The 12348-nt window shown below is 35.0% G+C and overlaps 1 protein-coding gene and 1 pseudogene across 13 annotated transcripts in view; one reads left to right on the forward strand and one right to left on the reverse strand.

Annotated features, from left to right (window-relative positions):
* TJP1 (tight junction protein 1) overlaps positions 1-12348 on the reverse strand; it is a 241142-nt gene that overhangs the window by 28672 nt on the left and 200122 nt on the right. For all 12 annotated transcript variants that reach the window (XM_082736636.1, XM_082736635.1, XM_082736637.1 and 9 more), the window contains 5 exons: positions 7733-7872; positions 6665-6770; positions 3882-4032; positions 1244-1352; positions 69-288 (listed from right to left, as the gene is read on the reverse strand). In XM_082736636.1, the coding sequence (XP_082592762.1) occupies positions 69-288; positions 1244-1352; positions 3882-4032; positions 6665-6770; positions 7733-7872 (726 nt within the window). The remainder of the gene's footprint in view (positions 1-68; positions 289-1243; positions 1353-3881; positions 4033-6664; positions 6771-7732; positions 7873-12348) is intronic.
* Positions 9989-11262, forward strand: LOC309867619 (ubiquitin-conjugating enzyme E2 L3-like; annotated as a pseudogene). Its single transcript has 2 exons — positions 9989-10221; positions 10391-11262. The product of its transcript is annotated as a ubiquitin-conjugating enzyme E2 L3-like (transcript).

Here is a 12348-nt window from a genome sequence, read left to right on the forward strand (position 1 = left end):
CAGTGGGATTCAAGTCTTCCATCATCATTTACTTAACTATTTTATGAGAAGTATCCAAACATTCATACCTGTTCTTATTAGGGATGATTCCTCTTTCTACTTCTTTATGATTTTTGCCAATTCGAATAGCAAGCCAAGAGCCTAGTTTCCCATTGTACAAGGTATCCACAACACGGAACACCTCTCCTTTGTTAAAACTAAGTCCATAGGGAGATTCCTTTTCATATTCAAAATGGGTTCTAATATAGAAAGAATCTCCTACATCTGATTCTACGATGCGACGATAAACTAAAAGGAATCAAAACAAAAACATTATCAATAGCGAGTAAGATAAGAAGTTACTCTGAAGAAATAGATTATGTGAAGATGCTCTGATAATAATAAACCAACAGCATTCAACATATGTTGGATCCACATACCACATTAGGCATTCTGTCTCACGTACTGCACCATTATCTCATGAAATAGGACATAGGTTTATACCTACCTATATAGGTTTAGCACCTCCATTTTGCAGATGAGGAAAAGTAATGCAGAAACAGATCAAGCAACTTGTCCTTAACCACACAGTTCTATTTATATCATCTAACTTAACTTTGCTGCAAGTATTACAGATAGTCACATTTTCTAAATAAGTGGTTCTCAAATGAGGGTAATTGTGTTCCCCCAGGGGATATTTGGCAATATCTGGAGACATTTTTGATCAGGTAAGTGTGCTATTGGCATCTAGTGGATAGAGGCCAGGGATGTTTCTAGGCATCCTATAAGATATGGGTCAGCTTCTACAAAAAAGAATTATTTGGCCCAAAACAAAAATAGTGCTGAGGCTGAGAAACCCTGTTCTAACTGAAAAGTGTATCTTCCTAATCAAAGAAAATTAGGCATTCTCTTTAATTAATGCTAACAAAAATGTATTGCTTAGAAAACATCAGTAAAAAATTTGGAAGGTGACTGTATACTTTTGCATGATTCTAATGGCTAATAAACAACTGGGATTTTTCTATGCCTTGTGAAGAGTTGGACAGCACTCTACTTAAACTAGAATGTCATAAAGGTTGGTCCTAAAATCGTGCTTTCTAAAGAGCAGAGTGTTAAGACTGTACCTCAAAGTGACTTAAACTCTGAGATTAACAAATGCATTTATCACTCAGCTTTGAATGATTTATTTAAAAATGGAAATTAAATTCCCTATTTAAGTTCTCAGAATTCTGTAGATTTTCTCCATTTCCTGACAGTATCTCACCATCTTTCTTCTTCTGAGCCAATATAGTCACTTCTTCTCCTTTAGGGAGGTCGAGTAGGAAAAGGACAGCTTCTTCTCTTATGATGTTTGTGAAATCTACATTGTTTACCTGTTAAAATATATTTCACAAATTATTATTGGCCATATTTAAAGATTATGAAAATACCTATCTACACAGAAAACAAAGATTCTCAGACTTTATGTAATTTGAAAACATCACAGCTTTCAGAGGGAAAAAACTGATTTTCCTTTGGAGAAAAATAATACACTCTAATTTAAAATATGTAGAAACCAAGTAAATTGGGTAAAGGTGTAAATTCATTTAAAGAGTAGCCATAATACATCCTGGCATTAATGATCATCTACTGCAATATCCAACCAATTTAGACCAGAAAGACAACATCTAATTCCAAGTATCTATTATTATAAGCTTTCTGGCTTTAAATTTTGAAATTATAAACTCCACAAATGTAACTTAAAACTAATATAATGTTGTATACCAGTATACCTCAAAAAAAAAAAAAAAAAAAAAAAAGATTTGAATTCTGTGAATTTAAAAATAGAGCCTTACTTTTTACTAGATTCTGAAAAAGAAATCAGTAGGAAATAAGAAAAATAAAACAGCACATGCATTGTCCCAACTCTATAAGAACATCTGTATGATGTAGGCTCAATGTCTGCAAAGTCATTAGGTACTTATATTAGAAGCTCTTAAGGACCAAAGGAAACTTATCAAAATGTTACTGGTGATTATATGCAGGGTCACAGGTAGATTTTCTTTCACTTTTTGAAAATTTTCCACATTAAAAAAAAATTAACATGCACTACTTTTATGATATAAAACAAAAGTAAATTATTAAGAAATAATTTTAAAATGATGCACATACAGGTGCCTAGCCGGCTCAGTTGGTAAGAGCACGTGACTCTTATGCCAGGGTTGTGAGTTTGAGTCTCATGTTGGGGGTAAAGCTTACTTAATAAGGAAAATAAGAGCTTTAAAAAAATAAATAAAATAAAATAAAATAAAATAAAATGATGTATGTATGCCCTGACTATTTCAAATAGGATATGAGGTGGTTAAGAGGTCTGTTTAATTTCTTTAGTGTAGTGAACATCACTCTCCATGTTGTATCTGAGTACAATGTATTATCACAAGGAGGAATCAAAGTACAGTGTCAGATGGAGGCCAGTAAGTCAAAGATGATAGCTTGACTTTTATAGGAAGTTTGAAGGGAAAGGAGAGAAGGAGGAAAATGGCCATAGGTAGCTCATACAGTGGGGAGGGGACCGAGAAGAGCTCAAAGTAAAGATTCTGATGGTAGGCTGCTGACATGAGCCCTCAAAGTCGAGATGGAGACCTGTAGCAAGAGAGAAGCAGGGAGCTGCTGACATTCTCCAAGCTTTAGAAGAACCATAAAGGAAGGGTGGAAAGAATTTACAAGACTAAAAGAGCACCAGAATGACAATGTTATGGAGTCCAAGGAAGAAAGCACTTCAAGAAAGATTACTTAAGACAGTCAAAACGCTGCTAGGAAATAAGGGAAAATGAGAGCCGACGGTGCCATTAGGTCGATGATGGCTTATGAGACTTCAGGTTGAGCAGTGGTTATGATGGAAGTCAGACAATAAAACTTTAGGACAGTGATGACTGAAAAGGAAGCAAGGCAGGGACTGACAACAATTTCAACAGCAAAAGGAGAGAAGTAAGACAATAGAGAACGGATGAAGAGCCCGAGGGGAGGCAAAGAGAAAAACATGAGCAAAGGAGCAAGTTTCTGAGCTGGAGACTGAAGCCAGGACAGGGAGCAGGAGGTAGCCCAAATGCAGGAAAACAGGAAGAGATGTAGCAATGACAGTCTATGCTGGAGGGTGAAGCAAACAGAAACTCACATTGAACAGATATGATTGGGTTAAACCGGACACAGTTTCTCTGCCAAGAGATCTGGATATTTTAAGGAGACAGATAAAGATGACACTATATGACTAGACAGCACCACTTATGGCAAAGACAGAAAAACAACAGCAAAATAAAAGAGACCACACCTAAGCTGGACTTTCTGACTCCTGTAACTGGTTTTGTCTCTTGTGAGGTATGAAGCTTCAAAGCCACGGCAGCTGACACATTTGCCCAATGGACATCCCCATTTCCTTGCAGGTAAGCCATCTCCAGGGTAAAGAAAGTCCCACACGGCTATGTGGACCGCTGCAAAGACAGCTCCCTCTCCCATGGGAGAGTGACAACTGATGGCAAGTTGTGCCCTATGTCAGTCTTGCCAGCCTGAATGTCTAGTCAAACTTAAAAAGACTACTTGGTGGATATCATAGGGATCTAAGACCTTTATTTATTTTTTTTATTTTTTTGGTAAGTTCTATAAACATCAGAGATTGAAATGAACCAGAGGATCATACCCTGCAGTAACACATATCACACCAATAAACAAGACCAAATGTAGAAATGGGAAGGGAAGAGGTCAGTACAACCAAGACCAGAACGGATTCCTCATCTGAAATGGATATTTGGTTCAAGAGACTATGACTTAAGATTACAACTGAATTATAATAATAGGTTTGCCGTATTTGATGTCTTTCTCTAAAGATCTAAGTACTTTCAAACCATATCTCTGATATACTGACATACCCTGAGAATTTGATCACCCTCTTCTAAGCCTTCTTTGGCTGCAGGGCTATCTTCTAGAACACCAGCTACAAATATTCCAACATCATTTCCACCAGCCAGGCGCAGACCCACACTATCTCCTTTTCTGAATTTTACCAATTTCATGCTGGGCCTGTTAAAACAAATATTTCATTTGAAACAGTTAAGAGAAGCTTGAAAAGTTACAATAAATCACTACAATGAAAACCACACTCAGAATGAAACAAAGACCATCATCTCTGAATTCCCCTCATACCACTATTTACTGAATACAATTTAGTATTAGAATTCCAAATCAGCTTTACTGGCACTTTCTTTTATTCTCTGAACAATGAGTTTTAAAATATCTAATATGCAATTACTGTTTTATAACTAATTAATAAAACTACTTTATAAAAATAATATTTTCCCAACTCTTAGTGTCTTGGATGCATATGGGGCATTTGCAATAGTTAAAAACATCTTCCACTCTTTTCATCCCAATTTATACCATATCATCTATACAGAATAACTGAGCAGTACAGTTTTTCAAAGGTTGAAATGGAAGCATAAATTGACAAACTTTCCTAATACCAGGGAATCAAAATGAGTCTCCAAGCACGTGATCTGCACATCCAAGAGAGAGCGGTTTTTAAACGTGGCAGTTGGTGCACTCTGACACAGATCACTTACTCTGCAGCCCCTTTGGATTTTAAATAAAAAACTTATCAGCCTTCAGCCTTTCTGGATTAGTCATATATTCAATCTCTGCCCTTTTCTTACTAGAGAGAGAATGGAAAAGGAATTAATGTATGCACATTCTTTTATAATCAGTGTAGTGCCAAAACCTTGTGCTAGCCCTGAAATAAAAACTAAAGGACATCTTAGAAGAATGGGTAGGGAGAAATGGATCATAAATGCAAACCACTCTTTAAGGTAATGAATTACAAATAATATACATAATTACAAAATTACCCATCTAGGTTTCCATAACTCTCCCACTTTTCTATTCAAGAAGACACACAATTCTATTACCTATTCTGACATGAAGTGCAGAAAAAGTCCCTTTCCTCTTAATTCACTAATTAACAATGAACAAATGATTAGAAGCCAATAGAAAATAAAAAACACAAATCAATGAATGAATGAGTTGAGGAAAGAGAGGAGGGTCTAATTCTTTTAAACAACTGAAGACCACCTTACGCTTCTGGATCTTATAAGGTATTCACACTTGTTCCATTTCCTTACCTGGAACAAACATTTACTAGATGTAAACATCAGAGCCTGTAGGTTAGATGAAGTCACTCATTGTCAGGGCTGGTGATACCCTTCCTCCTTCCATGAAAGTACCAGCCAGTGTTATCATGGGCCATGTGAATCACTTAGATACGACAGTGTCCTACTTTTCCAGGTAAACCCAGAGTCTGCTCACAGACTCTTCTTCCAAACCAATCATATAGTAAGTTTTTTAAAACACTTCCTCAAAGTCCTTGAGACTCCAGATCCCTGGTGGTCCTTTTGTAACAGAGACTGAACTAGTGTGCCTCAAAAAGTAAAAATCGTTGACTATAGTCTCCATCCTTTAATAAAATCTGTCTTTTTAAAGGACAGCTTTAGGTCCACCCTCAGGGTCATGTACCTCAGACGACTGACATTTTATACTCTGCTTTACTGGTATTACATCAACTACTTGTAGTAAGAAAAAGTAAACCAATTAACCACTTCTGCCCCAAATACAGTAACTGGACTTTAATAAATAATCAAATGTTTCCTGGACCAGTTACCCACAACCTCAAATCCTCTTCAGTATCTGTTCTTCAGGGCTCTCTTGAGAAATAGGTCTCTGGAATTAATCATTCCAGTTTTCTTCTTAAACTTTAAAGAGTCATAAAAGCTTTCAAGCAATTCTGAAGAAAGGAGAAAGAAGGAAACTATTCCTTCATAATTTATAAAATTTTGAATTATCAGTTATCTGATAATAACAATATACAATTTTAACCTTCTATCCTACCCATCTATTTCAGGAGTTCTATCTATCTAGCTGGGTCTTGCAGTAACAACCCAATTTCCTTAAGCAAAGAAAACAAGTAAGATCAGGGGTATACATCTAACTCACTTAAAAGTTTGGTCATATCATGTCCCTTTCACCATAGAAGCAACAAAAGACTAATTTGATGATCAAGATTATTTGAAATTTACAGCTCAATCTCATTAAGTATAAGACAGAACAGTAAAAGGTATAGAATATAAAAAACTTACTTTTGAGTTGCTAACTAATCTAGAAGAGGTTTTCAACCAAGGGTGATTTTTGTCCCCAAGAAACATTTAGCAAAGTCTGAAGACGTTTTTGGTTGTTACAACTGGGAGGTGCTACTGGCAGCTAGTGGTCAGGGATGCTGCTCAGCATTTCACAACGCAATAAACAAGGACACAACCCAAAATATCAACAGTGTTAGAATGGAGAAACACTGGTTATTTGTGTTTTTTAAATACTAGGGCATTAGAAAACTTGTGAAAATTCTGATTTCTAAGCAGAAAACAATTTTTAACTTTTCTAATTCCCAACCTAAAAACTAGGTAGGTGGACAGTGATGAGAAAGTCAACATCCAAAGTTTCTTTTTTGTTTTTTAATTTCTAATTCTCTCATATAAATAATTTGAAATAAAACATAATCATAACATTAAATGGTATACACTCCTTCAAAAAGGATATGCAATTGAATTCTCAATTTAAATAACGCTGAATAATGGACAGAGAGGACAACACAAGCTTAAAATCCCATTACCGGAGAATCCCATCTTCATGAGTTGAATTAGGTAGGACACCATCAGACGGACTGACAGGTAAATCAACATCTGGTTGTCCAACTTGAGCATACACAGGCTTTGGTTCTAAAAGAAAGAAAATTTAAAAACTGTGCAGGAATTGCTTTATTAAAAACTGGAATAATAACATAAGCACAACCAGGAAAATAGCAAACCACAAATCCCACAAAATATATACATTAAAATTCATCAGCAAAAAGCTCAGAAAACTTAATAAGAAACATACATACTATATATTTTAAAGTACAGAGTACAGTTATAAATTCTGATTTCTTTATAGCAAATATGCACATTACATGGCTACCTGTGCCTTCTAAAGCTTCAGCTGTTAGGGTTTGAAAAAGTCTATGGTTGGGGTGTGAGGGGCAGGGAAAGGAGGAAGAGGAGGAAAAAGAGAAGAGAATCCCTACATCGTTTCTCTAAAATTGTCAAAGCAGTCTTCTTCACTGTGGTAAAATTTGCTTTCAAATATTCACATTCTTGCTACTAAACAAGCAGAGTAAAAAGATTTGAGAGAAGGAACTGAGAGACAACAGAACCCAAATATCCTGGCGTTTCAAGGAAACGGATTTTGGAAACTTGCAGATTCTTATGTCTGGTTTCATATGCATCTCTACAGTGTATAACTTATTATAACTTACAGCGTTTAAGAAAATACCTTCAATAGGTAAAATAACTTAAAAAAAATTCTTAAGCCAATCTAATATTTCTCCTAAATAAGCAGTGCTAGAGAACAACTTTACTCACTGTGAACAGCTGTTAACTATGAATAATTTCTATCCAGTAAAATTTTTTAAAATTCATGAAAGCCTACTGATCCATGCCAACCTCATACCCATAAGGAATATGTTGGAAGTCAGATTCAGAAAAATTCAAACACAGATAGTAGAAGACGCAATAGTAGTAACTGCAGAAATAACAATAATCAAAATCACTGAAGCATATTTAAGTCATCTGTAAATTCTGACAATTATTTTATTTAGTCTGATTGCAAATATTTTCTGAATGTAGTGTTTTGCTAGGCTTACCTGGGAGAGTGGGTGCTTGTTTCTCATTTCTCTCAACTGCAACTTCTTCTACCGTTTTAGGAGTATGATCATCCGCATGCTTCACAGGAGTTGAGACAGCCCCAGGTTTAGAAATTCTCTCTTCTTCTCTGCTCCGGAGACTGCACATCAGTAAAATTTAAAAATTAGGGACACATAAATGATTATAAAAATCATTTGTAAGAGAACAGTCTAAGAACAGTCAAGCAACCTTTGAAAAGCTATGACAAGGGATTTGTTCTAATAGCTATCAAAATACTATAAAAACCTAGTAATTAAAACTAGAGTGGTATTGTCACAGAAACGGAAAAACAGATCAAAGCAACAAAACAGAAAATAGATGAATCTACCCACAATAGTAAAATTTAACATGGAAATGGCAGTTCAGAATTGTGAGAAAAAAACATGCTATTTATTTAAGAAATGAGGGTAGGGCCAATGTCCACAATTTAAAAGATTAGATCACTACGCATGTTAATGCCAAAAATACGATTTCAGATGGAATTTAAGTCCAAAATATATGTTTAAAAAATCTGTATCATCAAAAATAGAGGACTGTTAAAGACTCAATGCACAAAAAAAAAACCCTCATACACCAACAACCATGACTGCATAAAAATTCAAGTAATTAAAAAATATATTTTTGGTTAAGCCAAATGAAATGGGATTTTTTGGTTCTAACAGGTGAACATAAGCAATTTCATACAGTTCAACCTAACATAAGTAATGAGTTTAATACCTAATGTTTCCATATTGACCAATTTATATATTGGCTTAATAACACATGAAGAATTTGGTATTTAGAACATATAAGGAACTGTAAATCAGTTTAGAGGAGACAACTCAAGAGAAAAATTATTAGAAAGAGACAATTCACCAAAAATATATATACACAGATAACAATAAACATGGAAGTATGTTCACCCTCACTACTAACTAGGAAAATGCACACTGAAATAACTTTTAACTGTCTTATCATTCATGAGAACTTTCACACGATAACATAAAACCTAGGGAAGGACATGGAGAAATAGATACGCATACAGGGATGGTAAATAAATGTAAACAAGTGTAACTACTTAAGGGCAAAATGGGAGTTACTTAGGCAAACACTCAAAAACCTGTAATTCCACTTCTAGATTTATCCTAGGGAAACACATACATGTTCAAGAGAGCATTTTTTCCCCCAACTTTTTGTTACGGAAAATTCCAAATATGCATAGTAATGTAGAGAACAGTATCATAAAAATCTTGTGTAGTTAAAAAAATTTTCAATATTCTATCAGTGATTCAATCTGAGGTTAACAGTACTCTTAACACTTTGACAATGACAGGACAAACACAAAAAACATTTTAAATTATAAACAGAGGAAAAAATTCTAAATAAAATGCCAGCTAAGGGAATACAGTAATGCATTAAAAAGTCATTTTACAATGATCACAGCAGGGTTGTTTCACAAGTACATGGCTGGCTTAACATTAGGAATCTATCACATAATTCATTATTACATCCAAATACTGTATGAAAAAAATACTGGTGAAACAGGAATGTAAAAAAAAAAAAAAAATTCATCAGCCATTCCTAATAAAAATCACAAATAAAGCAAAAATACAGGCAATATAATTAGTTAAGAGACTATTTTCAAAAACCAAGAGCTAAGACCATATTAAACAGGGAAATGCTGAATGTATTTATACTAAAATCAGTAACAACACAGTGATACCTGCCAATACTAACTAGGGTTACCACTATGCCTACCACTATTTTGAAGACTCAGATGATATGATCATGAGCTAATAGGCTTGAAATACTGGAGAGAATTTTAGTGGGTATAAAGAATACGAAACAAATTACATAGAGAAAATTATAACTACGTTATAAAATTTAAACTACATTTAAACTACATTTTTAAAACTATGTTTAAAAAAAAAATCAATGGATTTTCCTCAGTGTCCTCTATAATCAGAAGAAAATGAAAGGGAAAAGTATGCCAGCAATAATAACATCAGAAACTGTAAAATGCCTGGAGAGAATCTATACAAACTTAGATTGGGGGAGATCTCCCCAAATAAGTAAAATAAACATCCAGAAGCCATAAAGATGAAAACATTTCATTATTAAAAATGTCTAATTGCAAAGAAAAAGATATTATAAAGACTTACATTTGCAACACACTCCCCAAAAGAGCTACTACTGACTGATGAAGAAATGAAAAAGAACAATGACAGAAAAATGACCAACAGGCTGGAAAGCAGCAGCACCAGATCCAAGATGGCAGCCAGAAGGAGGCTGATGGAGCTTGAAGAAATCCGCAAACGTGGAATGAAAAACTTTCATAACATCCAGGCTGATGAAGCTAATTTATTGACTTGGCAAGGACTCACTGTTCCTGTCCATGCTTCATATGATAAGGGGGACTTCAGAATCAAAATCAGTGTTCCAGCAGAGTACCCAATCAAACCACAAGAGATCACATTTTTTTTTAAAGATTTTATTTATTTATTTGATAGACAGAGATCACAAGTAGCCAGAGAGGCAGGCAGAGAGAGAGAGGGGAGGAAGCAGGCTCCCTGCTAAGCAGAGAGCCAGAGGCAGGGCTTGATCCCAGGACCTGGTATCATGACCTGAACTGAAGGCAGTCACATTTAAAACAAAGATCTATCACAACACTGATGACAAGGGGCAGTCTGTCTGCCCAGTAATGAGTGCTAAAAACTGGAAGCCAGCAATTAAAACACACTAAGTAATCCAGTCCCACATAGCATTGGTGAATGACCCCAGCCCGAGCACCCACTTTGGGCTCACCTACCTGAAGAATACTCAGAGGACGGTAAAAAATTCTGTGAGAATCCTGAAGAGTTTACAAAGAAAATGGGGAAAAGCGACCTGTGGACTAAACTCTGCCACGATGGATTCCAGCGAGTGTGAGCAGAGACCCTAAGCCATACATTTAGACCCCCCACAAAGCAGGACTCTGGAAAATTGACACGTGCCACCACCTCGTGTTTGCTTGTGGCAGTTACTAACTTTCTACAGTTTTCTTAATCAAAAGTGGTCTAGGTAACCTGTAAAGAAAGGATTAAAAATTTAAGATGTTCTTAAAAAAAAAAAAAAAAAGAAAAGAAAAAAAAGAGAGAAAAAAGAAAAAAGGAAGGAAGGAAGGAAGGAAGGAAGAAAGCAAGCAAGCAAGCAACAGAAATGAACCTGGCAGTTCACTGAGGGAGCAACACTACCATCAATAATCTCATAAAAAGATGCACAGCTCCACTAATCAGGAAACCATGAACTGGAAATAAACAGTTACCAATTTGCAACCATCAGATTGGTAAACATGGAATTCTGAGAAATAAGTGTAGTCTCAAACATTACTTCTGGAAATAATCGGCATTATTCAGGAACATTTAAAAATAATACTCTTAAATGACTTCGGAAACAAAAAGAGCCAGTATATGAAATCATGGACAAAGATGCTTACACAAACAATAGTGACCGCACAGGCAAACACCTAGAAACAGAATTATAATAGGTAAAGTTTCTCACCAAAAGAATAAGCTCAAAGCATGTTTACCCTGTATTGATAAGTAAAATCAGCTAGCTGGAAAATAATATGCAGTCTTAACTTTTTCAATTATTAAAAACATACACAGGACAACCATCTCAGGTCCCCTACCTCCTCAGGAGCTTTGTATTATCTCACCTTGCTAACTAAGCTCAATAAACCTTGTTTTGCTGCCCACCAAAACAAACAAACAAACACACACATAAATAAGTAAAATCATGCAGAGCTAACTCTACATATGATCCTTTTATTTGTAAAAGTATGTGTAAGTATGGAGAAAGGCTTTTAATTCAAGAGCTATTTTGTTCTAATAAGCATACGATGCTTTATAATGGGAGACAAAAACACATTAAAATAAGTTACAATGAAAGAAAGCTATGTGTAGAAACATAAGAATAACTCTGAAACAAGATGTGAGGCACAAGCTGCAGAGTATCTCTGCTGTGACATCAAGAAGTATCTCCAGAGCTCTATAGATATACCAGTGTGCACAAGCTCACATGGAGAAAGACCTCGATGGGTATAACCAAACAGGCAACAAATAGTGTTTTCCTGCAGAGGGAGAAGTAGACAAAACAGAACCCAAGTGGAATTTGAGGTTTATCTATACTACTTGAATTTTTACAACAAAAATATGTACACATGACTTACTGAGTAAAGACTGAAATGTTTTAAAATATTTTAAAAACAATGTTCATCTTAAAATGTTTAATATTTTTAAATGGAATTAAGTCTAACTTTAAACAAAGGATTTGGTTCTATTAATACATATTATTAGCAGTCTCTTACCAAGAAAAAGTTTCTTCAGTTACCCTCCTGAAAAGAAAAACTAATGACGTACTATACGGTGACTAACACAACATTAACAAAAAAACAAAAACCAAAAAAACCAACAAGGCATTTTTCATAGTTTCTATTTTCTAGTCACTTAACTTCTATGAGGGGTATATTCTAGTTTTTTAAGTTATGTATATTAATGAGCTGCATGTAGATAAACCAGTTTTTTAGGGAGTACTATAAAAGTCAAGGAATTTTCTA

The sequence above is a fragment of the Mustela nivalis genome, assembly GCF_964662115.1.
Source record: "Mustela nivalis genome assembly, chromosome: 6".
Taxonomy (NCBI): Eukaryota; Metazoa; Chordata; class Mammalia; order Carnivora; family Mustelidae; genus Mustela; species Mustela nivalis.